This window comes from Muscardinus avellanarius, assembly GCF_963383645.1.
Source record: "Muscardinus avellanarius genome assembly, chromosome: 1".
Taxonomy (NCBI): domain Eukaryota; kingdom Metazoa; phylum Chordata; class Mammalia; order Rodentia; family Gliridae; genus Muscardinus; species Muscardinus avellanarius.
The window spans coordinates 145,948,533-145,976,471 of NC_137786.1; the positions used below are offsets into that span (position 1 = coordinate 145,948,533).

Sequence of the window (27,939 nt, forward strand, 5' to 3'; positions counted from 1 at the left end):
ATGGAATCCATGGGCCTTCTATCTCTGAGCTACACCCCCAGCCTTATTTCTTACTCTTTATTTTTTGAAACAGGGTCTCACTGAGTTGCAAAGGGCCTCACTAAGTGGTTGAGGCTGTTCTCCGGTCTTAGCCTCCCAAATGCTGGGATTACAAGCATGTGCCACCACGCCCAGTTTGGACCCTTTGTTCACTGTGCATCTCAAGAATCTCAGGGGCCTTGTGATTAAAGGTGTGGCTCCTGGAGGCTTCTGCCTAACACTGAACACACCCTATAGGGTGTAGTTAGAGATTAAGAATTTTTCAGATTTTAGAACCATAGTTTCCTTTCCTTCCCAGTTTGTCTCTGTTCTGCCTAATATTTTATTTCTTCTATCCTACCTCACTCCTTTCCTGGTTTTTCCAGGAAATTGCTCACCTTTTTAGTGTCTGATCCGGTGTCCCATCCTCTGTGAACTGTCTCTGTGAAGTCTTGACTCTCCTTTCTCCTTGGCGGCTGGCTCACTCAACTCTTCTTCACTTTATCCTCATTCCTTCTTGTCAGACCTGATTGCTCACCTAGAGAGATGCCCTTGCGCTGCTGGGTGGTGCTGAGCACCCCTTACTGTGAGCCAGGAGCCATGCCAGTCACGGCGGGTGCGCCGCTCCTGTCCTCTTGGAGATGGCAGCTCTGGTGAAGCATGGATGGGCTCCGTGATGGGTGGATGTAATATTTTTTTTTTCCCAGGAATCACAGCATGAAGCCCCTGATCTATTCCTGGGAACAAGGGAGAGGATCTAGACAGGGAAATATGTAGGCCTCTTAAATTCTAAACTTCTTGTGCTTTGCACAGCTTAACATCTAATACATGTCTGAAGAGCTTACTGAATGCATATGTGGATAAAGGAGGGCATAATTTCATTGGAAAGCATATGCGTAGATCTATGTTTTGGAGTAGAAGGGATATTGAGATATGTACTTTAGGTCTTCCGGAAGAAAGAAGGGGGAAAGGAAGTGCCTAGGGCCTGGGGCTGGGCTCCACAGTCCAGTGCTCACCTGGCATGCAGGAGGCTCTGGGCTGGGTCAATAACTGACAAGAATAGCTTCGAGAAGGAAAGGTTTATTTTGGCACATGGTTTCAGAGGTTCAGTCCATGGCCTGAAGGTTCCGGGCTGAAGCATCGTGGTGGGAAAAGCTGCTCAGCTTGTGGTAGGCAGGAAGCAGAGAGAGAATACATGACAAAGGCATCAGAATAATCCTCAGGGCCCTGCCTCCCGCGATCCACTTCCTCCAGCCACACCCCGCTGGACCTGCTGCATCGGGACTGCGTTTTCCACACATGAGCTTTTGGGGGACACTCTAGATCCACACCATAACAGGCCCTCTACACTGTGGGGGGCGGGGGGAACCTTAAGATCTTTTTACATTCCTTAAATTCTTTTTTTTAAAACCCAGCATGGTGGCACATGCTTGAATCCCAGTAATTGGAAGGCTGAGACAGGAGAATTGCAGGTTTGAGGATAGCCTCACTAAATAGTGAGACTCTCATCCACCTAGTGAGATCTTGTTACAAAATAAAAATAAAAAACAGGGGCTGGAGGTATAGCTCAGAGGTAGAATGCTCATGGGTTCCATACTCAGTACTAGGGTTGTTTGACCTCCAACCTACACCCCAGCCCTATTTATTATTTATTTATTTATCTATTTATTTATTTTTATATTCTTTTGTGGTTCTGGAGATTGAACCTAGTAACAGTCTACCTCTAAGCTACGTTCCCAGCCCATTTATTTTGAAATAGGGTCTTGCTAGGTTGATGAGGTTGTTTTTGAACCTGCATTTCTCCTGTCTCAGCCTCCCAAGTACTGGGATTATAGGCATGTACCTCCATACCTGGCTTTAATGTTATTTTCAAATAGGGTCTTGCTAGGTTGCTGAGAGTCTTAAGTTGCCAGAGCTGGTCTTCAACCTGTGATCCTTCTGTTTCAGCCTCCCTGAGATGACAGGACGCCACATCCAACTCATTCTTTAATTCACATCCAAACAGTGCTGTGGTTGGGAGTGGCCTTTCTCAGCTTGTTGTCCTCCTTTCTTCCCATCTTTGCCTCCAAAGATGTAAAGCTCTTGTTTGCCATGCTTTTTGGCGGCCTGGCTCCCACAGCATGACACTGTCTTGGCAAATATGTTTTGCTGTTGGACATATCCTGCCATTGATGTTAACCTCGGTGGAGGTTCCGCTGGAAAGAAGCGCGACAGGATATCTCCCATGGTTAGATGCATTTTGCTTCTGGCAGCTTCCTCTACAAGGAAGGAAACAGGAACAGGTTTTGTTCTGGTATAGTGTGTTTCTCTGTTTAGAATTCATCCAAAGGAGGACCTCGTGGTGAAATGCAAATATGAATGTGAGGTCATTTAGTACAAAAACAAATTTTTGAGTCCTTCGGGTCTTTACCTCCAAGTCTGAAGTCTGAGTGTTCTTTTTCTTCTGTCTTTAATCTCCATCTCTTCAGATTCTCTCTCTCTCTCTCTCTCTCTCTCTCTCTCTCTCTCTCTCTCACTCAATCTTATTCTCTTCCTCTCTCTCTTCCATTAAAAATGAGGTCATTATGATTTGGAGCCAAGAGAAGTGCATTCCTGTAACTTTAAGTCTCCATACTCAATTTGTGACTCTCTCTCTCTCAAAGATGGTTATACTTTATAGCTGGAGGACAGCTTGCTTAATTGTGCTATTTTAGAATACAAATATGAGCCTACTGGAGAAATTTTGTCAATTTGTGAACAGGGCTCGATGCTTCCGCACTTCTTATTCTCACTTACTTTAAATTTATAATTGCTTTCAAATCCATTATGGCATGTTAAAAATATGCTGGGCTTGATTAGGTTACTAGCCAGTTGATTAGATTCTTCTGTGCCTTTTACTTTGGACATGCAGCTCTTCTGTAATATGCAGGGAAGCACTGTTACTACTGGGAGTGGAGAGATCAGGCTAGGCCCCTTCTCTCCTGACAGCGCCGTGCGGTGCCAGGATGCTTTGGAAAAGAGGTTTTCTAATATGAGCTAGGATCTAATATGTTATAGGATCATAATAGAGAGGTGAAGGAGGATGGGGAAAGGGGGAGGGGAAAGGAGAGTGAGGAGAAAGAGGTAGGAAGATACCTACTATGAGGAATGACCTCACCTATTATCCCAAGACCACGTGCAGTAGGTGGGACAGCAGGGGTTTGACGGTCAGGAGGTCTGGGCATTGCATCTGTCCCTCTGTGGCCTTAGGCAATACACTTTTCCCTTCTGGGTCCCAGTTTCCCCTACTTAAAGAAGTAGGTGATAGCACCGATGTTCTGCAATCCCAAGACTCTCTAAGGAATAAAGGAAGTTTCCCTAAGTCCTTTTAAAAGTACTTAATTGGTGCATTGTGATTGTACATCGGAGTGATACAAACGTACGCAGGCACAGCATTTGATGTACGGCCCAGCGCATCCCTCCCGCGCCCCTCCCTCTCCCTGTTTGTGTAGGTGGGTTGGCAGCGGTACCTTCATATACAACACAGCATCCTTTGACCTGTTTCCTTCCTCGAGCCTCTTTTTTCTTTCACTCACTTCCCTCCCCTCAATCCCTTCGGTTCTGCTGGTCTCTCCTCACTTACCTGAAGTCCCTTTTGTTTCCTATTTCCTCTCTAGCTTGCACATATGCGAGAAGTCACATGGCCCTTGACTTTCTGAGCCTGGCTGATGCCGTTTAGTATGCTGTTTCCTAGTTCCATTCATTTTTCTCCTGAAAATGACACATTTTGGTTCCTCCTTATGGTTGCGTAAAACCCCATATGTCTATATACCACGTTTTCTTTACCTGTTCATTTGTTGATGGGCACCTGGGTTGGTTCCATAACTTGGCTACTGTGAATTGTGCTGCTATGAGCACGGCTATGGAGGTATCGCCATCGTATTCTAACGTTAATTCTTTTGAAAGGATACAGAGGAGTGGTATAGCTGGGGCACATGGAGGTTCCGTTCCTAGTCCTCTGAGGCATCTCCATACTGATCTCTATAGTGGTTGCACTAATTTAAAAACCAGTATCTCAATCCTTTTCTTTTAGGGAATTTGAGCCCTTTGATTAGTTCAGAAAGCTGTCATCCTCTGCCTTTTGCCAACTGTAGGACAAGGTGAATTATGGGCATCGCCTGCCCCATCTGTAAGAGTATAATAATACTCTTTTGGGGTGTGTGTGAGGACAGTGTTGCAAATGTGTGCTGCTGTGATGATACTAACTGAACAATGGTGTATGGAGAAACCGAGCCCTTGTCTTTGGCCAGGTACTCTTCCCTGCGTGGTTCCCAAAGGGACTTTGTGGCTGGGAAGGAGGACATGCAATAAATAAGCCCACCCACCCTTTTTCCCTTTCTGCCTTCCTCCCTCCCCTCTCTCCTTCCCTTCCTTTCTTCTTTCCTTTCTCTATCTTTTTTTTTTTTTTTTTTTTTTGGTGGTACTGGGATTTGAACTACTGTCCTAGCCCTATTTTATTTTTTAGTTTGAAACAGGTTCTCACCACATAGCTGAGGGCCTTACGAAGCTGCTGAGGCTGGCCATGAACCCATGATCCTCCTCTCTCAGTTTCTCGAGTGCTGGGATGATCGCAGGTGTGCATCACCACGCCGGGCTGAGTGAACCTCTCACCCTGGCTTTGGCCCCTTCTTCCTGCTCACTCTGAATGCATCACACAGGACCAAGTGTCGCCAGTGGTGACCAGTGTGTCGCCAGGACCTCCTTTGGTTTAGTAGAGGCCCGCCAGATCCCTGCAAACCACATCCCTTTAGTAAGAGGCAAGCACGGGGGAAAAGGGGCAGCGAGCCCTGGGTCTGGCTCACCCCTCGGCCTGTGGCGGGCAGAGCATGCCCAGAAAAAGTCCTTCTTCTCCAAGAGCAAGTCCTCAACACTTTCTCATCTTGGTGAACATTTCCTTCATTAGCTTAATAGAATGTCTTTGATTTTGGCCAATTCTTGGCATCACTCCTCCCTTTTAAAGGGTGGAGATTCTCTCAGTTCCTTCCTTTTGGGAGCCAGAGAATAATCTACAGGAAGCCATCTATCCCTTTGAAGAACAATCTAGCAAAACTCGTAAAGTTGAAGGTGTTTATGCCCTAGAGTCAACCATTCCACTCTTAGATGTATCTCCAGTAAATTCAGAGTGCCTTAAACTTTATGTCTTAGAAATTTATGTCTGAGACCGGAGGATCGTGCAGGTTTGAAGCCAGCTTTGCTGGCTTAAGAGACCCTGTTTCCAAATAAAAAAATATAAAAATGGGACTGGGAGTGTTGCCCGGAGGTAGAAGGGTTTCCAGGAACCCCAGTACCACCAAAGGAAAAAAAAATGGAGTCTCACTAAGTTGTTAAATTTCCTGCTAAGTTGCTGAGGCTGGCCTTGGATCAGTTATCCTCCTGTCTTAGTCTCCCAAATACTGGGATTACAGTTGCCGGCTACTCAATCCTGTTGCAGGGGATAGGTTGGGGTGGGGGGGAAGGTGTGTGGTGTGAAATAATTCCCCCCACCACCACCAGACACACAGAGACAAACAGAAAAACCGTGGATTCTTGTCCTAAGCTAAGAATAAGTATTCATCGCTTGGACAGCTGCTGAAGATTTAAAGAAGTTTATTAAAAAGATAGAAATATAGAGATAGTTACAGCCCTGTGCCGGAGCGAGGCACAGGGGGGCAATTCGAATGAAAATGCCAACGAACTCCAGTTTACTGAGTTTTTATCCTGTCTAAGTCCAACAGGTCCCTCTGATTTTTGGAGATCATGTTACACCTTATCTCCAACCCCGGCTCTGCTTCTGTTATCTCTCCAGCTGGGTTTATGGCCTAAAAGGGGAGACATCTCTGTCTCCAAACACAGGCCCAGATTTATGGCCTGAGAGGGAGGCATCTCTATCTTCAAACACAGGCCCCCAAACTTTGTTAAATTGTTCTTAGGAATGCAAGGACATGTTGGCTAACCCTGGCTTTCTTAGTAAAGAAGATATGTTTCAAGGTTGGACATCTTTCCCAGGATTGATACATTAATACTTTTTAAACTCCCTTCCCAATACCAGTACAAATCCTTTTCTAAAAGAGCTCTCTGTGTCTGGTGCACTTACTTTCTGGTCTTCTAGTCACTGAAATCTGATTTCAGATGTTCCCACTAACAAAAGGTTTTTCTTTAAAGACCTAGCAACTTCCAATGTGCCAAATGTCACTTCTCTGTATTTCCTTCCTCCCTTCCTTCCTTTCTTCCTCTTTCTTTCTTTCTTTCTTTCTTTCTTCCTTCCTTCCTTCCTTTCTTTCTTTCTTTCTTTCTTTCTTTCTTTCTTTCTTTCTTTCTTTCTTTCTTTCTTTCTTTCTTTCTTTCTTTCTTTCTTTCTTTCTTTCTGTGGTACTGGGGATGGAAGCCAGGGGCATTCTACCTCCAAGCTACACCCTCTGCCCTGTTTTTTATTCTTTATTTTGAAACAGGGTCTCACTGAGTTGCAAAGGGCCTCACTAAGTAGCTGAGTCTGTCTGCGAACTGTGATCCTCCTGCCTCAGCCTCCCAATTGCTGAGATTACAAGTGTGTGTCACCATGCCAGGCGCTGGTTTATTTTCTTATGGTTTTAGTCCATGGAGGTCGGGGACCAAGAATTTGAGAGCATGGCGGTGGGAAGTAGAGAGAGGGCGAGCGAGTGGGCTGCGTTTCTCATACCATGGTGGCTGAAAGCAAGAGAGCAAGACCAGGGGGCAGAGGAGCCATGATAATCCCCAAGGCGACCCCATCCCTGCCAGGAACCCACCTCTCCAGCCACACCCAGATAGCTTCATTACTATGGATTTATCGACTGCTGGGATTACAACTCTCATGACTTGGCCACATCAACCCTGAATATATTAATACGTGAGCTCTTTAGGGGACATTTTATTTATTATTTATTTTTTTTAAATTTTATTATTATTATTATTATTATTATTATTATTATTATTATTATTATTATTTGTGGTACTGGGGTTCCTGGAAGCCCTTCTACCTCTGGGCTACACTCCCAGACCTATTTTATACTTTTTATTTGGAAACAGGGTCTCTTAAGCCAGTGCGGCTGGCTTCGAACCTGCGCGATCCTCCTGTCTCCGCCTCCCAAGCGCAGGGTTTACAAGCGTGCGCCACTGCGCCCGGCTTTAGGGGACATTTTATATCTAACTATAACACGGAGTATGTCTTCAGGAGGTGGGGGGGATCATAAATGTAAAAGAGAATAAAAAATGTAGTCAGTCAAAATCCAACAATTTATTTTTTGTACAGATGAAGTAAACAATAAAATGAAATAACCTTTTGAAAGCCAGGTCTGGGGGTTCATGGCTGTAAGCCAGTACTTTCAAGACTGAGGCAGAAAGAGCATTAGGTTCAAGGCCAGCCTCAGCAATTTAGTGAGACCCTCAGCAACTCAGAGAGACTCTATTTAAAAAAAAAAGTAAAAAGGTCTGGAGATGTAGCATGGGGATAAAATTTCCCCGAATTTAATGCATTCCATCTCTGCAACAAAACAAAACAAAAACAAAAACACCATTGAATTTATATGTTTAGCACAAATGTGTGTGTGCGTATGTTACAGGTGTAAGTTACAAGTTCTGATTCCTTCCTCTCTTTTCTAGGACTATTTTGAAAACGATTGCTCTGGGCCAGATGCTGTCCCTGTGCATATGTGGGACGGCCATCACCAGTCAGTACCTGGCAGAAAAGTACAAAGTGAACGCCCCCATGCTACAGAGCTTCGTCAACTACTGCTTACTGCTCCTGGTCTATACAGTGATGCTGGCGTTCCAGTCAGGTACGTCAACTGTGGGAACGGCCTTTTCAACAAAAGCATCTTCGTAAGAATGTTCAGCTTTGCAACCTTTAAAAATAAAGTATAGCCGGGCGTGGTGGCGCACGCTTGTAATCCCCGCGCTTGGGAGGCAGAGACAGGAGGATCGCGCGGGTTCGAAGCCAGCCGCACGTGCTGGTTTAGGAGACCCTGTTTCCAAATAAAAATGTTAAAATAGGTCTGGGAGTGTAGCCCGGAGGTAGAAGGGCTTCCAGGAACCCCAGTACCACCAAATAAATAAATAAATAAATAAATAAATAAATAAATAAATAAATAAAAATAAAGTACACATGCCGGGCATGGTGGCACACCTGCTTGTAATCCCTGCGCTTGGGAGGCAGAGACAGGAGGATCGCGCAGGTTCGAAGCCAGCCACGCACGCTGGCTTAGGAGACCCCGTTTCCAAATAAAAATATAAAATAGGTCTGGGAGTGTAGCCCGGAGTTAGAAGGGTTCCATTCCCAGTACCACCAAAAAATAAAAAATAAAAAATAAATAAAAATTAAAAGTACACAGAACAAGAACAGGAAATAATATTGTATTTATAAAAGCTGTTAGAAAAGCACGACACCTCTAAATTCTATCAAAGTAGCGACTATGGATTAATATGTAGCTCGCTGGAATTGTTGGTTAAAATAAAACACATAGCACCAACTATTGTAGCAGAGTAGGAGTTATAAAAATAAGTATAAATAAGCAGGAAGTGGTGGCGCACTCCTGTAATCCCAGGGCTTGGGAGGCTGAGACAGGAGGATCTTGTGTTTGAGGACAGCCTCAGCAACTTAGTGAGATTTCTCAGCAACCTAGTGAGACTCTGTTTCAAAACAAAACAAAAAAAAAAATAAAAAAGGGCTGGGGGTGTAGCTTGGAGGTAGATTGTTTCTGGGTTCGATCCCCAGTCCCACCAAAAATAGAAAACACAAAGCGTAATTGTTCGGTTTTATTTTTTTCCTCTCCCCTCTGGTTGATAAAATTAAGATAAAATTCCAGAAATACCTTGAAAGTTAAGAACTTTACTCTCCCCAAACCCTCATTTTCCAGCTAAGTGGGGAATGCTATGTAGATGCAATACATGCAGATCAAATCTGTTCTGAGAGTAAGATAAGAAATTGGTAAGGAATTAACATCTTTATCACAAACTGCTCCAAAATACTTTAGCACCATCAGAGAATTACTGTTTCTAGCTAGCTGCACAACAACGGGAAAAGCTAGCTTCTAACATTTTTGCACCGGGCAGATTTTGTTTTGTGTTTTGTGTGCTTGGGATGGGACCCAGGCTTTGATGATGCCGGGCCAGCGCCCACCACTGAGCTGCACCCCAGCGCCAGGCATTGCTTGCCCTGCTCCACTTGTGTAGCTTATATAGGAACTCGTGGGCACCCACAGCTCAGGGGAGGGTTACTGTTGTCCTCACTTTGCAGATGAGAAACAGACGTGGCCAGCACTTGGGTAACTTGCTTTGAGTCATGTTGGTGGGAACTGGGGAACCAGAAGTCAACCTTGGCAGCCTGCCCCAGATCCCATGTGCTCGCCAGCTCTGGGTATCGGGGGCTGCTGCAGAGCACCCAAAGGTCCTTCCCGTAAGAGAAGAGCATGATGTTGTCACAGCAGGCAGTCAGGTGAGATGGAATCCAGGAGCGGGGAGAAAACATGCAGCCTGCATGGTATGGTGAGGTTCCCATCCTCCATCCTCTTGTTGATCCTCTTAAAATAGACCTTAGTACCTCTGTGGGGTGTGTCCATACAGCGCCTAAGGAGATGCAGCCTCCCTCGGCCTGAGCGGCCTGCAGCCTAAGGCAAAACTTTAAGTAAAGTGATTCAGCAGAAAATGAGCTAAAGATGGCCCCTGGAGGAAGCTACGAAGGCGTGGTTTCCCCATTCATTATGGGTGGGGAGACTGAGCAGTTTTTCCCTTTCTACCTTTAAAGGAGCTTTCCGCACACATGAATGGCTCATGTACTGGCCTGGGATTGGCTGTGAACTGCGTGCTAGTGATCTTTATCCCGGATAGGCTAGGCTATTTCTCATGGGAATTCCCCTCGTGGCTTGGTGCTATATATGATTGTTTGGAAAGAAATAAATGAGATCTTGCTTGACTTGACTCCCGGCTCGTGGGTTTGTGTTCGAGTTGTCGGTACTCATCATCTCGTCAAGCCCCGCCACTGTTGGGCTGGATTCCCGACACATCTGTGGGTTTCCTATGGGTCAGGATTTAGTCTTCCTTTATTTAACTTTGATGGTACTTAGGATGGAACTTCTGAGCTATACCTCCAGACTTATTTCATTCTTTTACTTGTTTTTTTGTTTGTTTGTTTTAGTGGTACTGGGGGTGGAACCCAGAGGCTTTCTACCTCCGGGCTATACACCCAGACCTTTTTTATATTTTATTTGGAAACAGGGTCTCACTAAGTAGCTGAGGCTGGCTTCGAACCCGTGGGATCCTCCTGTCTCAGCCTCCCAAGCGCGGGGATTACAAGTGTGCGCCACCACGCCCAACTCATTCTTTAATTTGGAAACAGGGTCTCTCTCACTAAGTTGCTGAGGCTGGCTGGGCACCTGAAATCCTCCTGTCTCAGCCCCCCAAATCCTGAGATTACAAGTGTGGGCCACCATGTCCAGCTCGTGATTTATTATTATTATTATTATTATTATTATTATTATTATTATTATTATTTTTGTGGTACTGGGGTTCCTGGAAGCCCTTCTACCTCCAGGCTACACTCTTAGCATGGTGCTAAGAGCCCTGCTAAGTCACCGAGGCTGGCCTTGAGCCTGCAATCCTCCTGTCTCAGCCTTCTAAGTACTGGGATTATAGGCAGACACCACCAAACCCCGCTTAGTTGGATTTATGTGTGTGTGGGTTTGGTACTGAGGATTGGACCCACGGGCATTCTACCTAAAGCTACCCTCTCCCCACCCCAATTTTATTTTTTTGTTTTGAAATGGGGTCTCACTAGGTTACTTGCTGAGGCTGCCCTCATTGGTTAGATTTTAATGATAATCATTTGGTTGTGATTCTCACTAGTTTTATTTCTTTGTGGGTGGTCTTACCATAAAGCCTTCCCATGTGTGCCAGCTGTGCACCTCCTGTCATCTTAGATTCTCCAAAGCAGTGGGTCCTAGTTAACTTGAATAAATGGAATTGGGGGAATAAAAGGTGTGTGTCTAATAATGCCACTAAGCCCTTCCCTGAGCCCATCACTGGCTTAATTTTCGCTTGCAAATACATCTTTTCCAAAGAATACCACGTGCGGTTTCCTTTGAAGAAGGAAGATTACATGACCAGTTAATTAACAGGGGAAATCTCATTCTCTATAGTAGTTCGTGGTTTGTCAGAAATGGTGACATCCAAGTTCATGTCCAGATTCTATATTTCTGTTCCAATAGAAAAGGGAATTTAACTACTTTTCTCCTACTTTCTGGGGCTTTTTTTTTTTTCCCTTTGGTGGTATTGGGGTTCCTGGAAGCCCTTCTACCTCCGGGCTACACTCCCAGACCTATTTTTACATTTTTGTTTGGAAACAGGGTCTCCTGAGCCAGCTCACGCGGCTGGCTTCGAACCTGCACGATCCTCCTGTCTCTGCCTCCCAAGCGCGGGGATTACAAGCGTGCGCCACCACGCCCGGCTTTCTGGGGCTTTTATTGAACAGTTCATCTATGATGACACCTTAATGTGAGTTTCATACTAGAAAAAAAATCTGACTGACTCTGCTAAGCTGATGTGGGAGGGCTCTGGGTAATGGAAATTACGATGGCTCACTTTCAAAATACTCAACATGGCTGGGTATAGTGGCACAGGCCTGTAATATCAGTACTTAGGTGGCCGACACAGGGGACTCGCAGGATCAAGGCCAGTCTCAGCAACTTAGCAAGACCCTGCTTCAAAATAAAAAAAAAAAGCAAAAGTAGGGCTTGGTGGTGCAGCTTGGAGGTAGAATGTCTCTGGGTTCAATCTCCAATACCAAATAAATAAATAAATAAATAAATATAAAAAGAAAGAAAAAAAAATGCACAAGCCCTTGCTTTGATCCTATGACCTCCAAATGAACTTGTGTGCTATCATTTTCCTGTAATACGCACTAACTCGATTTTCTTACCAGGCACCAATAACCTTTTGGACATCTTGAAAAGAAAATGGTGGAAGTACATTCTGCTGGCCCTGGCGGACGTGGAAGCGAATTACCTGATTGTCAGAGCGTACCAGTACACGACCCTCACCAGCGTCCAGGTGAGAGGGAGCCGCCGCCCACCACAGCCGGTGCAGCTCCAGGAGGACAGGCGCTCCCGCGTGTTGACTAGCTTTATTGAAATCTGTTCATGCGACACAAACCCAAACACAGGTGGATGATGTCTGTTTTTCAGTAGAGCGTACGCTTCTAATGAGTAATGGTGCTGGGAATTAGTGAAAATGTATACAAGTTAATCATTTCCTAAACTGCTGATGCTATAGCAGATTAGAACAATTTCTACCAAAATAAACATCAATATTTAGATGGCAGTTGGCGCTGTGATGTTGTATGTGGAAGTGGATGTACCTTGGTACGTACTACAGAGGAGTTGGAGGTTTGCAAGCTTCTGGGAGGAGCATATTAGACGTCGTGGGGAGAGGTGGTAGCCAAAGGGGAAACTCCCCTTCCTTCCTTCCTTCCTTCCTTCCTTCCTTCCTTCCTTCCTCCCTTCCTTCCTTCCTTCCTTCCTTCTTTCCCTTGTTCCTTTGTTCCTCTCTCCCTCTCTTCCTTTTTCTTTTCTTTATTTACTAGAGATCGAACCTGGGGCATTCTGCCTTTGAACTACACTCTCAGCCTTTTTTTCTTTTAATTTTTGAAACAAGGTCTTGCTAAGTTGCTGAGGCTGGCCTCAAACCTGCAATCTTCCCGTCTCAGCCTCCCAAGTCCTGGGGTTATCAGTGTGCACCACTATGCCCAGCTCTTCCCTATTTCTTCTTTAGGTTCACTCTTATAGGGTTGAAAGAAAAATGTTCCTATATAGCCGTGCTTATTAACTTTGTGGCATTGAGGAATGCCGATTTCAGTCTTAATGTTGGCAAATGATGGGCTGTATCATAACGCTGACTCACCACCACTAACAACAAAATTGTTTATAATTAGAGGTACAAATGAGGTAAACTCCAGTGTCACGCTCAGACTTCATAGTGTAATGAATTTATAATTTTTCTTGGGGGGCACTGGGAATTGAACTCAAGAGCATTGTACCGCTGAGCTACACCCCCAGCCTTACTTTATTTTTGTTTTGAAACAGGGTCTCTGTAGGTTGATGAGAGTCTCGCTACTTGCTGAGGCTGCCCTCGAACCTGCGATCCTCCTGTCTTAGCCTCCAAAGTACTGGGGTTACAGATGTGTACCACCATACCCAACACATTTATAACTTTTTGATATATCACTTTTCTCACTATACATACTACAGAGATATTCTTATTAGATCTCCAAGTTTTAGGAACTGTGGAGAAATTAAAATGAAATTAGACTTATTTCACTGGAAAAGGTAAGAATAAAAATTCAGTACTTTTTCTATGAGCATGCACATTAAGTCATTACCAGGATACATTCTATGAAATGCTTTTCTTTCTGTAACACTGTTCCAAGCTAAGTATTAGCAAGGGAAACTCTGCAGACCTCTTGGGTTTTGACTGATCTGATAAAAAAAAAAATCAGAGAGAGAGCTGGGCATGGTAGTTCACACCTATAATCCTAGTAGTTGGACGGCTGAGACAAGAGGATTGCAGGTTTGAGGACTGCCTCTGCAACCTAGTAAAACTGTTTTAAAACAAAAAATAAAAAGAACCGGGGTGTAGCTTGGAGATAGAATGCCCCTTGGTTCAATTCCCAGCATGAATACCCCCTTAAAAATTATGTAGAAAATGGCCTTTCTAGTCACATCAACCCTTATAATTTCTCTCTCTTTTTCTTTTTCTTTTTGCAGTACTAGGGATTCAACCCAGGAGCATTCTACCTCCAAGCTACATCCCCCACCCTATTTTTTATTCTTTATTTTGAAACAGGGTCTGAGTTAGTTGCAGAGGGCCTCACTAAGTAGCTGAGGCTGTCCAGGACCCTGTGATCCTCCTTTCTCAGCTTCCCAAATCCTGGGATTACAAGTGTGCACCACCATGCCGGGATATATATTAATTTAACAATTTAAGCTCCCTCCAGCAGTAGAGATGTCTGTTACTGAAATTATTTAAGTTGATTTTCTTTGACCCTATGACCTCCAAATGAACCTGTATGCTATCATTTTCTTGAGTAAATCTCTGGCCTAGGTAATCTGAAAAGGTAGAAGTATGAATTAGATGGCTTCTGAACCTCCTTCATATGGATTCCTTCAAGGCTGGGCATGGCTGTGCACACCAGTAATCTTAATACTTGGGAGGCTGAGACAAGAAGATTATAATATTAGTATTAGTATTAGTATTAGTATTAGTAGTAGTAGTAGTATTGATTTTGTGGTACTGGGGAGAGAACCCTGGGGACGTCTACTTCTGGGCTATACCACCAGACCTATTTTATTTTTTATTTAGGAAGAAGGTCTTATTAAGTTACTGAGAGCCTCACTAAATTGAGGCTGGCTTTGAACCTGCAATCCTCCTATCTCAGCTTCTCAGGTACTGGGATTACAAGCATGTGCCACCACTCCTGGCTAAGAGGATCATATTTGAAAGCTAGCTCCAGCAACTTAATAAAACCTGTTTCAAATACAAAAAATACAAAGGGCTTGGAGTATAGCTCAGAGGTAGACTGCCCCTGGGTTCAAGGATTCCTTCAAATATCCTGTAGTAGCTTAGTGTGGTGCCCCATCCTTATAATCCCAGCACTGGGGGCTGAGACAGAAGGATCGCACAAGGACAGCCTCAGCAAGTCGTGAGACTTCCATCAAGTGAGTCTCTTTTTTTAATTTTTACTTTTTTGTATAAAAATGTATCATTTATTAAACTGAATATGTTGAATACAATGTAGTCCTTGATAACTAACACTCTATCAATGCAAATTATTTAGTGGCTTGTTTATTAAACTATTCTGTGTATGGGGTGATTCTTTTACTCTCTTAAATTAAGCAGACCTAGAAATAAGTTTATATAGTTACTGTTTCCTTTCTTAATATTGTTTCACATTTCTATCAGTGTATTTCTCAGGATTTGCCTTTAGTTTTTGAAATTCTATGAACCTTTTCATGCACTCTGTTGCTTCACATGTAGGATACAGACATTCTCAATTCTCCGTTAACCTTGCCCCACACAGAGGGTAGCAGCATTTAAACTATTTCTAGCTGGATGGGAGAAAGATATTTAAGCAAGGTATCACATGTTTACCACCTTATTTATTTATTTATTTTTTTGGTGGTACTGGGGTTCCTGGAAACCCTTCTACTTCTGGGCTACACTCCCAGACCTATTTATACTTTTTAAAAATTAATTTGGAAACAGGGTCTCTTAAGCCAGAGCAGCTGGCTTCGAACCTGCGCGATCCTCCTGTCTCCGCCTCCCAAGCATGGGAATTACAAGAGTGCGCCATCACGCCCGGCTTACCACCCTATCTTGAATTGTCCTTGTTCTTGGCATGCCTGACATTTCCTGATTTCCAAATACCTAAAATTTAAACTCCCTTTTTGGCTTTGATTTTTTTTTCTTCCTGGTACTGGAGAAGGAACTTGGGCATTCTACCTTCGAGCTATGCCTCCAGCCCTATTTTTTATTCTTTATTTTGAAACAGGGTCTCACTAAGTTGCAGAGAGCCTCACAAAGTAGCTGAGGGTGGCTGAGAACCCAGATCCTTCTGTCTCAGCCTCCCGAAAGCTGGGGTTACAAGTGTGCGCCACCGTGCCCCGCTTTGGCTTTGGTTTTTGCTGCTTAAATGTTCCTATTTTAGCCAAGCATAGTGGTGCATCCCCTGTTTAAAAAAAAAAAATAGGCTTGGGGGGGTGTAGCTCAGAGGTAGAATGCTCTGAGCTTCATTCCCCAGTACCACTACCACAACAAAAGATTCTGCAATTATAGGTAGTCACGTGGTGGTTCACGTGAAGGTTGTGATGCGGCCATTAGCATCCCCAGCCTAGGCTTCCACCCTGTGGCTTCCATGGCACCATCACATCTGCCTGTCCCTATACAGCTGGCTTCTTCTTTTAGGCTACTTTAGTTTTTCAATAATCCAATCTGTTTTGAAGCCCATCCCCCCTTCTCTAAGGCCTAATTTAATTTCATTTTTTCTTTGGTATTTTTTTTATACTTCCAATATGTTCTAACTCATTTTTCTTTTTTCTTTCTTTCTGGGTATTTTACCTCCAAGCTACACCCCCAGCCAGATATTTTATTCTATATTTGGAAACAGGGTCTCACTAAGTTGCAGAGAGCCTCACTAAGTAGCTGAGGCTGGCCATGAACCTACCATCTTCCTGTCTCAGCCTCCCAAGTACTGGATTACAAGCATGTGCCACCACGCCCAGCTCTATTTTTTATTCTTTGTTTTTAAATAGGGTCTCACTAAGTTGCAGAGGGCCTCACTAAGTAGCTGAGGCTGGCCGCAAACCTGTGATCCTCTTGTCTCAGCCTCCCAAGTACAGGGATTACAAGCGTGCACCACCATGCCCAGCTCAGTGATCGGCTTCTAAAGTGGGCTTTTTTTTTTTTTTTTCTACTTTCTTTTGGCTTAAGAAAGTTTAGACTTTGTTAAGCTATCATGGCTGGATTCCACTGGGGTCTTCCGGGACAGGCTATTATCATTTGCATCATTTAATAGTTTGTTATTCAGGCAGGCTCAATAAAGCACTTAGGAGATGAGAGTTCTGCAGTTGGAATAAATAACAAGGCAAGGTGCCCATTCCTACACATGGCGTGTTGGATTCTGGCAATGTTGTCGCAGTGAAAAGCAATCAGTGAATAACTGCAGACAAGATGGAACCAGCTGCTGGAGATTTAAGAGTTTGTTTTTGTCCATGGCTGAACAGACACAGAGTCAGGAACAAGGCTGAACAAACCAAACCGAACCAAACCAATAACACCAGAAACCAGGGTGGGCGCTAGAACAGCAGTTTCAGGAATATTACCAATGTAAGGAAATATGTTATTCTTGAATGTGCTTGAATGCATTAAGAATTATCCTTTTTATACTTTGGTGCATTGTAATGATAAATGATGATGTGATTCAAAGTGATACAGACACACACTTGGTGCATTCTCCTCCACATCCCACACCGCTCCCCTCCTCTCTCCCCATTCATATGAGATTACTAGTATTATCTTCATATATAAAGATAGTGTCATTGGAGATCTGTTTTCTTCCTCAAGCTTCGTTTTCCTCCTCCCTCCCCCAGCCCCCTTCCTCTATTCTACTGGCCTGTCTTCTCATTTATCTGAAGTCCTTTTGTTACCTATTTATCTCTAGCTTCCACATACGAGAGAAAACACACCACCCCGGACTTTCTGAGACTGGCTGAGAAATGGCAGTTTCATCCATTTTCCTGAAAATGACATAATTTTGTTCTTCTTTACGGCTGAGTAAAACTCCATCATGAGCATATACCACACTTTTTATCTTTACCCATTCACCTGTTGATGGACACTTAGGTTGGTTCCATAATTTAGCTACTGTGAATTGTGCTGCTGTAAACACGAGTGTCATGCGTCAGTACAGTACTTTAATTCTCTTGGAAAGATACTAAGTAGTGGTGTAGTTGGGTCTATATTTCTAGTCTTTTGAAGAACCTCGACGTTGATTGCCATAGTGAATATACTGATTTTCAATTTCACCTATAGTATATGAGTTCCTTTTCCTCACATTCTCCCCAGCATTTATTATTTTTTGTATTCTTGATGATTGCCATTCTAACTGGAGTTAGATGGCATCTCAGTGCATTTTTGTTTTTGTTTCCTACTTGCTAATGATGTTGAATATTTTTATGGCCATCTTCCTTCCCTCCTTCCCTCCCTTCCTTTTTTTTTCTTTCTTTTTGTGGTACCCTTGTGTGTTATGCCTCTAAGCTATACCCCAATTTATTTATTTTGAAACTGGATCTCACTAAGTTGCTGAGGACCTTGCTGAGTTGCTAAAAACTTGTGATCCTCCTTTCTCAGCCTTACAAGTACTAGGATTACAGGTTTGGGATTACCTCCACACCCAACACAAGCCTGTACTTTTTAGAGAAGTACCTATTCACTTGCCAATTTAAAAAATTGAGTTATTTGTTGTTTTAGTGAAGAGTTATTCTTGAATATATTTTACTTTGACTTTACATAAAATTTGTGAAGTTAAGAATTGAGTAAACGAAGCCAGGTGTGGTGGCGCACACTTGTAATCCCAGCATTCGGGAGGCTGAGACAGGAGGATCTCGGTTTGCAGACAGACTCAGCTACTTAGTGAGACCGTTTGCAACTCAGTGAGATCCTGTTTCAAAATAAAGAATAAAAAATAGGGCTGGGGTTGTCGTTTGGAGGTATACTAACGCTCCTGGTATTATAGCCAGTACTGCCAAAAAAAAAAAAAAAAAAAGAATTGAGTAAATGAAATCTCTATTTTTTTTTAATTTTTATTTTTTTATTTTTTAATTTTTTTTTTATCTTGCAAATGATTTTGGATTCCCTGTAACGGGATCCCTTAATCTCCCTGCCTTTGAAATGGGCAGCATCAGGGGTATAGCAAGTGTTTTCTGGTCCCAGGATCAGTAGGTGATGGGGGAGCATATGATGAAGTTTGTGCTGTGAGGCAGCATCTGTCTCACGTGGTGGGGTTGGACACTTGTCAGGGAGAAGGTGACTGTCTGTTCTCTCATGGGAACCTGTACTTCTTGGTAGCACTTTGCCAAGTTGCAGTTAAATATCATGCTATGTTATTTATTTATTTATTTATTTATGTTTGATTGTTTATTTATTTACTTATTAATTGGTACTGTGGTTTGAACCCAGGGACATTCTACCTCTGAGCAATACTGCCAGCCCTATTTTATTCTTTATTTTGAAACAGGATCCTATAAGTTATGAAGAGCTTCACCAAGTTGTAGATATTGGCTATGATCCTGCAGTCCTCTGTCCCAGCCTCCAAAGTATTGGAATTACATGCGTGTACCACCACGCCCAGTGTTGTGATTATTTATTCCATATCTGTGTGGCCTTGTGTAAGCTCTTGATGACAAGGCTTGTATCTGTCTTGTTCACCTCTGTAATCTTAGCTCCTCCTACCAGTGTCTTGCACATGCCAAATGTTTTAATAAATATTTGTTGATTGAGCAAATGGTTGCATACAGGATGGAAATTTTTGATTCCTTGACTTAAGGATAAACACAGGTGAGTGTGTAGATGTAAATTGCATAGGCCTTTGGATAGAATTTTTGGGTTTTAGCTGGGTCCTACTACTTGGGAGACAGAGACAGGAGTATAGAGGCCAGTGTGTGTGATAACTTAGTGAGACCCTATTTCAAACTAAAAAGTAAAAATGGCTGGGGTGTTGCTCAGAGATAGAATGCCTCTGGGTTCAATTCCCCATACCAAAAAAAAAAAAAAAAAAATCTTTGTTTCAACCAAGTGTGCTTGTGAACGCTTGTAATTCCAATAATTCGAAGGCTGAGACAGGAGGATCCAAAGTTTGAGAAGGGCCCCGTTTCAGAAAGAAAAAAAGGTAGGGGGCTGAGGATGTAGCTCAGTGGTAGAGTGTCTCAGTGTTTGATCCCCAGTACTACAAAGAATTCTTGGGTTCAGCAACTAATTCTCCACTTTTAACTATATGATTTTGGGCAGTTCAGTTACTTCTCTGCGCCTTTGTTTTCTCACGTATGAAACAAGAGTATAAATCCAATCTCAGAGTTGAGAGTTGTTGTGAGGAGTATTGAATGAATTAAACCTGGCAGCGCACTTAATATGCAGGGCTGGCAATAATAAATTTTCAACAAATACTGCCGCCTATTTTTACTTACTCGCCTGTCTTTTACCTACTGAGAGATGTTTGAAACTGTTTATTTTTCCTTCCTTGAAGCTTTTGGATTGCTTTGGGATTCCTGTGTTGATGGCTCTCTCCTGGTTTATTCTTCATGCAAGATACAGAGTGATCCACTTTGTGGCCGTGTTTGTCTGTCTGCTAGGGGTAGGAACCATGGTTGGCGCAGACATATTAGCAGGGAGGGAAGACAATTCAGGTAAGACTGTCTGTGTCACTCCTTTGTGGTTCAGTCGCAACAAAGTTTTGTTCATGTCTTCAGCTTTGTTTATCAGTAACTTGATAAATCTACATTTAAAATTTTATTTTCAGAGTTACTTGTTTCTGCCACTTTGTAACTATTTCCATAAAACCACGTTTATGTTCCTATTGGCCATAGTCTTTGCCAACCAGGCTTTTTCTTTCTTTCTTTCTTTCTTTCTTTCTTTCTTTCTTTCTTTCTTTCTTTCTTTCTTTCTCTTTTTTTGTCACACTAAATAGTTTTGTCTCATAACAGAGAAATTTATTTGTAATAATCTTATTTTGGTTCAAACGTTTTGGGTTAGTCACTGTAAAACCTACTGCAGATTCTTTGCTTTTAGTTTTTAGTAAGAAAGGAGACTTGCTGTTCAGTGGTGACACCCTTTCAAGTCACTCTGTAGATAAGAACACTTTGGTGTCAAATTTACACAGTTGATAGTATAATATTTAAATAAGGTCTGCATTCACCCAATTTCAAGTGACTTCAGGGACTCCCTGGATTGAGAAAAAATTGCCTTGCTTACCAACCTTCCTCCTCAAAGTTTCCAATAAATTCCCTTTGATAAATGTCATGCATTTCTCAAGTCATAGACTCTGTTTCTGAGGACTGACATAATGACATATGTACTACCATTGTCCAATCTGTTAATCTCTTGAGGAGTCAAAGTATGAAAAATGTGCCATGTAGTAAGATTTGGACCCAACAGTGATAATTGTGCCAGTCAGTGAGTTTAAATTAATGAGAGTTTAAATTGATAGAAACCACGATTAAATAAAATCTCTCAAAAATGAATAGGAGTCCACCTCCTGTCTCTCTTAGTGACCGTGTGCCCCTCTTTCGGCCTTGCCTTCCTGTAGGGAGCGATGTACTGATTGGAGACCTCTTGGTGCTGCTGGGGGCTTCTCTCTACGCGGTTTCTAATGTGTGTGAAGAATATGTTGTGAAGAAGCTGAGCAGACAGGAGTTTTTGGGAATGGTGGGATTATTTGGAACAATTATCAGTGGTATACAGCTGTAAGTTTCTAAGAATTTTTTAAAAAACAAAATAAGCAAATGTGTAGATTACTAACTACTAATATTCATTGTTTGGCCCAAATTTACATTTGAAATCAGTAACTTGGTAAAGGTCTAATACTAGGATCATTAAAACTTTGAGAATTATATCTTTTTTTTTTATCATGTGTGATGCTTAGTATTCCAGATTACAGTATGGCTGAGGCATACAAGTAAGGATTATTCTTTTGCATTATTTCCAGAAAATATTAACACATTAACTTCCAAAGCTCATTCAAGTGAAAGTGTGATGTGATGTTTTCCTCCTATAGCTGACTACAGTTGCAGAGCACTTGTAAGGTAGTCAGATATATCTTTATTCACTCCTTTGGTTTTATTCTGTTGTTTTTATTAAAGACAGTTATTTTTATATTCCAAAAAATTCAAAAGTCAATATAATTCCTTATCTTAGCTGAAGTATACCAAATAAATTGTTTATAAAGTAGTAAAAATTAATTTTGATTTCTTTGTAACCTCTTGTTTTAATCATAGATTGATTGTGGAATATAAGGACATTGCCAGCATTCACTGGAACTGGAAAATTGGTATGTAAATAAATGATCTTTTTCTTTTCATCAGTGTTCTGTCCTTTAACTGACAAAAATGCATACTAAGAAACAAATATTTCATCTGGGTGTGGTGGTGAATGCTTGTAACCCCAGTACTTGGGATGCTGAGATAGGAGGATTGCAGGTTCGTGGCCAGCCTCAGCAATTTAATGAGATCCTCTTCAACTTAGTGAGTCCCTGTTTCCAAATCCAAAAAATAAAATAGGGATGGAGGTGTAGCTCAGAGGTAGAAAGCTCCTAGGTTCAATCCCCAGTAAAACACACACACACACACACACACACACACACACACACACACGCGTGCGCGCGCACACACACACATTTTATTTTAATAAGATATGTATTTCTTCATAAAATCACACTAGCCATAGAGGTTTACATTGAGATTTCTCTGAGAATTGCTAGGTTAACCTTTATAGCAGTTAATTTTTTTTTTTTTTTTGGTGCTAGGGGTTGAACCCAGGAGCATTCTACCTCACACCCCCCAATTCCTATTTTATTTTTTATTTTGTAACAAGATCTCACGAATTTGTTGATGGTGGCAGCGAACCTATGAGGATTCCTCCTGTCTCAGCCTCCCAAGTATTGGGCATAAAAGTTAGTGTCTTTACCTACAAAAATAGCTCTTCTTTCTTCCTTTTCTTTTTGAACTAGGAATTCTGAACAAGGCCACATATTTTTTGTCACACTAGCTGTCAATTAGATCTGTATCTGAGGTCCTCCTGTCATGGGAGAAGAGAGAGCTCTGCAAGAAGATCTGAGGGGTTCTCAGACAGAGGGGGAGCGCGTCTCAGCACAAGTGGGATTCTTGATGTATGTGATGGAAAAGAGTCCCAGCACATGTCAGTAGAGACACAGACATTTATTTAGGAAAGCAAGGAGTACACTCAAGGAGAATGTAGGCCACGTCCAGAGCAAGAGACACGTTTTAGGGTTTCCTGGCTCTTCTTTTAAAGGGAACTTGGTGAAGAGTGGGTATGAGAAGGTCTGTGAAGATGACATCAGTTTGGCAATCACAAGTTTGACAGTTTATAGTTGATCCAGTCATCTTCTGGATTCTTGACATGGTCTCCATTATCTGATCAGTAGATAATGCTGGAAAGTTCTCTACATTATAGATATCTCAAGATATAATATCTGTTTTGCTCAAGCTCCTTATCAGGAGGGTTAATTAACAGTGTACAATATAATTAGCCAGGTGTGGTGGCGCACACTTGTAATCCCCGCACTTGGGAGGCAGAGACAGGAGGATCGCGCAGGTTCGAAGCCAGCCGTGCGTGCTGGCTTAGGAGACCCTGTTACCAAATAAAAATGTAAAAATAGGTCTGGGAGTGTAGCCCGGAGGTAGAAGGGCTTCCAGGAACCCCAGTACCACCAAAAACAAACAAAAAAAAAACCCAAAAAACAAAAACAAAAAAAACAAAACAGTGTACAATATAATTATAATTTTGGGGTAGAAGAATGAATTTACACTCCAGTCTCTTATTCTGTACAAACATCAACTCAAGATGGATCAGAGACTTAGACATTAGACCAGAATGTTTGCAATTACTAGAAGAAAACATAGGACCAATTCTCTAACATGTAGAGAATTCCTCACCTCAGTATGATCCCCAGAACTTGGGAAATAAAACTGAGAATCAATAAATGGGATAGCATCATATTTAAAAATGCTTCTGAAGAGTAAAGGAAACATCAAAGAGTCTGAAAGGAAGCTGGGTGTGGTGGCACAGGACATAATCCCAGTACTTGGAAGGTTGAGACAGGCAGATCATAGGTTGAAGGCCAGCATCAGCAACTTGTGAGGACCTGTACAACTTAGTGAGACCTTGTTTCAAAATAAGAATTAAAATAGGGCTGGGGGTATAAGTTGGGGGTAGAATTCCCCTGAGTTTCATCCCAATACCATCAGAAAAAGAAGTCTGAAGGGAGAGCCTACAGACTTGGAGAAGATTTTTGACAGCTACTCTTAGGATAGAGGACTAGTATCTAGAATATTACAAAGAACTGAAAAGAGTTAACACTAAAAAAAAAGTAACTCAAGCAAAAACAATGGGCAACTGAACTGAATAGATACTTCTCAAAAGCAGAAATAAATATGCCCAACAAATATTTGAAAAAAATGGTCAATATTATTATCAGTCACGAAAACTCAAATAAAAACTGCACTGAGATTCCATCAAACTTCAGTTACAATGGCAGTCATCAAGAATAGAAGCAATAAATGTTGGTGAGGATGTGGGAAAATAGGAATCCTTACATACTGTTGGTGGGAGTATAAATTAATATAACCACTATATAGATCAGTATAGAGGCTCCTCAAAAGGCTAAGAGTCAAAGCTAAGCGTGGTGGCTCACTCTTGTAATCCCAATATTTAGAAGACTGAGACAGGAGGATCACAGGTTCACAGCCAGCCTCAGCTACTTAGTGAGGCCCTCTGCAACTTAATGAGACCCTGTTTCAAAAATAAAGAATAAAGCCGACATGGTGGCCTATGTTTGTAATCTCGACATTTGAGAGGCTGAAACAGGAGGGTGGTGGTTTGTGGACAGCCTCAGCTACTTAGGTCTTTGGCAACTCACAGACCCTGTTTCAAGATAAAGAATAAAAAATAGGGCTGGAAGTGTATCTCAGAGGTAGAATGCCCCTGGGTTCCATCACTAGTACTGAAAAACAAAAACAAACAGACAAACAAACAAAACCCCCAAAACCAATAGGGCTGGAGATGTAGCTTGGAGGTTCACCCCTGAGTTCTATCCCCAGCACTGGGTGGGGGGGAGGCTAGGAGTCGAACCATCATATGATCCAAATTCAGCTTTAGTACTCCTAGGTATCTTTCCAAAATAATTAAAGTCAGAATAATATATTAATAACATTCACATGCATGTTTATTACAGTACAACTCAAAATAGCCAAATTATGGAGTCAACCTACGTTTCTATCAACAGATGGAATGGATAAAGAAAATATGATATACACACAATGGAATTTTACTCAGTTATAAAGAAGAACAAAATTATGCCCTTTGAAGGAAAATGGTGTTAACTAGAGAACATTATGCTAAGTGAAGTCAGCTAGTGTCAGTAATTCAAGGGTTGTATGTTTTCTCTTATATGTGAAAACTAGAGAGAATATAGAAAACAAAGGGATTTCATGATAATAAGGAGAGAAACCAGGAGAATAGTGAAAGGGAATTAGAGGAGGGAAGTGGGGAGGGGAAAGGAGGCTTGGTGAAGGAAACAGTTCAAATAATGCTGTATCCATGTATGAAAGTATCACTACATGGTATTACTAAAATGCACGAGGAGAGAGGGGTGGAGTCTGGAAGGAATCCTGCCATGTGCTCTGTGTACATATGTTTGTATCACACTGAACCTCTCTAGGATGTATAATTACAACACACCAATAAAAGTATATTTAAAAAAAGATTTACAGATTTCCCAGGAACTCAAGAGTGACAGGCCTGGAAAAGTATGGAGAACCCCTGAACTAGAGTTTTATTTTCTTCTCCTTCCTTTGTGTTTTCTTTCCACACATCTCGTTTATCCTATCACACTCACATGTGTGAAGGCTGTTGTCTGCTTGATGTAATTTGTGAAGCATTAATGGAAGCAACTGAAGATTGTGTGATCATTTAGTGCCTTCCATTGGTCCTCTTCTGACCTCGCTAGGTATCTTCACAATATAAAGCAGACGAGAATGTTAGGACAGTTAGAAGAGCTTTGAACTTTCTTTAATGAGGGGTGGAAAGAAGGTAAATAGTACATAAATGCCTTTGAAGACTGTGTAGTACCATGCTTGGATAATGAGAGAGAGAGAGAGAGAGAGAGAGAGAGAGAGAGAGAGAGAGAGAGAGAGGGAGAGAGGGAGAGAGGAGAGAGGAGAGAGGAGAGAGGAGAGAGGAGAGAGGAGAGAGGAGAGAGGAGAGAGGAGAGAGGAAGAAAGAGAGAGGATATGAATGAATATGAATGTGTGCTAAGCATGGGCTGAGATTAAAGAAGTGGTTCCAGAGCAGACACACTGCTGCTGTAGTCAGCATGCACTTGACTTACTCTGTCCTAAAGAAAATAGTTACATTGTGCTATGTTACGGCATATATCAAGATGAACAAAATACGATGGGTTTAATATTTGTCTTTGATGTCCTAAAAATACTTTATTCTGAATATAGTTACACAAACCATATCCAACTGACCAGATAAAAGTAAACAAAAGATAATGAGTGATTTTTCTTGACCCATGACATCGATTCTGCTTTTATTGATCTTTTATCACAGGGTTAGTCTGCCATGAGAGGGTGGATATGGGGAAATATGAGTTGTTGACTCAGTCAAACCATAAGCAAGATTTTATGACTTTGATCACCTAATACTCTGTTGGATTTTTTAGGCTCTTCATCTATACTATAAATTGCCATTATTATTATTATTATTATTATTATTATTACTATTATTCAGAGAGCTTTGTCTGTTATTTTGCCATGCTGATGGGAGGAGCTTTATAGATAGTGTGCTAAAGGAGTAGGGAGTTTTATGTGGCCTTTGTCTCTCAATGTCTTCTCATAACGTTAGCTATTCCGCTTTCCCCACAGCTCTGCTGTTTGTGGCATTTGCCCTCTGTATGTTTTGCCTGTACACCTTCATGCCGTTGGTGATTAAAGTCACAAGCGCCACTTCTGTTAACCTGGGCATCCTGACAGCTGACCTCTACAGCCTTTTCTTTGGACTCTTTCTGTTTGGCTATAAGGTAAAAATGAATCATGTTCAAATAGGAGCAACTGCTTGTTATAAATAAATTTCTTTAAGCAGGTTTCTTTAAGACTCTCGATCAAAACTGAAACCTCCTTATTGCATTGGCAAGAGCTTCACTGGACAGGCCTCTCTCTTGTTACTGCTTTCAAACTCCAACATTGGTCTAATAAGAATTTCCCTTCTAGGGTTTTTCTAAAGGGTGAATATTATGGTTTTCACCTTTTGGAAATGCTAATGCATGTGGCCAGTTTACAAATAAGTAATCTCAGAGCTGCTATTGACCTTGCAAAACAATCTGTCTTTGTACACAGGCAGAGTCTGGAGTACATGATGGAAAGGAAAGAGAGGAGCCAGGCATGGTGGTGCATGCTGTAATCTCAGTTCTTTGGGAGGCTGAGACAGGAGGATAACAGGTTTGCAGCCAGCCTCAGAAATTTAGTGAGCCTTTCTGCAGCTTAGTGAAACCCTGTTTCCAAATAAAGAATAAAATAGGGCTAGGGGTATAGCTCAGAGGTAGAATGCCCCTGGGTTCCACAAAAGAAGAAGAAGAAGGAGGAGGAGGAGGAAGGAGAGTAAGGTATATTATTATGCATTCATGACTGGAATGGTTGCTCTTTGATAGGAATTTTGTTTATGGATATAAAGGGATCTTAATAGTAATTCAGTCCTGTGGGTTTTCAGACTAATTCTATTTCTACCACATCACAGCATACACGGGTGTAACCTATCCCCATCAGTGACAGTTCCTGCTATGGGTACTAAGTCTCAAGGGAGTGGGGTGGGAGGAAATGTATCACTGTCTTTCAAAGAATGAAATGTGTAGTTTGGAAAAATAGTATTCCCATTCGGACCGACCATCTCTTGAGAATCACTGATTGAACCATCTCATTTTAGAAAGAGGAAATGAAGGCCTAGGGAAGCTACATGCACTGAAGTGATTTATCCTTACCAGTGGGTGGTTAGTGGTAAAATCAAGACCAAATCTTGGTTATAATCCCCTTTCGGATTCCGGAACCGACGGGAAAGAGAGCGATCATGGGGAAGCAAAAGAAAACAAGGAAGTACACGACCATGAAGTGAATGCTTAGTTTTAGAGACTTAAAGAAAAGGATAGATTAAAACCAAAAAAGAAACCAAAGAAAGATCCCAGTGTACTGAAAAAAAGAGAAGTCCCCCAACACCCTTCATCCTTATTCTTCCAATATAACACTCAGTTGGGCCCACCTTACCACATTCTGGTTGATACCAACTTTATCAACTTTTCCATTAAAGCCAAATTGGACTTAGTGCAATCAATGATGGATTGTCTATATGCCAAGTGTATCCCTTGTACAACTGATTGTGTAATGGCTGATATTGAAAAACTGGGGCAGAAGTATTGAGTGGCTTTAAGCACAAGTGTTACATCGTGGCCACAGTTGACCGTGACCTTAAACAAAGAATCCGGAAGATCCCTGGAGTTCCTATCATGTACATTTCTAACCATAGGTACGGCATTGAGCGGATGCCCGATGATTATGGAGCCCCTTGGTTCTAATTCTTACAACA

The 27,939-nt window shown here is 42.0% G+C and overlaps 1 protein-coding gene and 1 pseudogene across 2 annotated transcripts in view; both read left to right on the forward strand.

The window, feature by feature from the left end:
• The window catches only part of SLC35F2 (solute carrier family 35 member F2), a gene marked incomplete at both ends in the record, with an annotated part of 72,238 nt that overhangs the window by 29,921 nt on the left and 14,378 nt on the right, over positions 1-27,939 (forward strand). Inside the window, 6 exons of the mRNA XM_080697293.1 lie at positions 7,633-7,808; positions 11,945-12,072; positions 19,817-19,976; positions 20,876-21,032; positions 21,564-21,616; positions 26,232-26,386. Of these exons, the coding sequence (XP_080553419.1) occupies positions 7,633-7,808; positions 11,945-12,072; positions 19,817-19,976; positions 20,876-21,032; positions 21,564-21,616; positions 26,232-26,386 (829 nt within the window). The remainder of the gene's footprint in view (positions 1-7,632; positions 7,809-11,944; positions 12,073-19,816; positions 19,977-20,875; positions 21,033-21,563; positions 21,617-26,231; positions 26,387-27,939) is intronic.
• On the forward strand, positions 27,427-27,928 carry LOC308264338 (rRNA-processing protein FCF1 homolog; annotated as a pseudogene). Its single transcript has one exon. The product of its transcript is annotated as an rRNA-processing protein FCF1 homolog (transcript).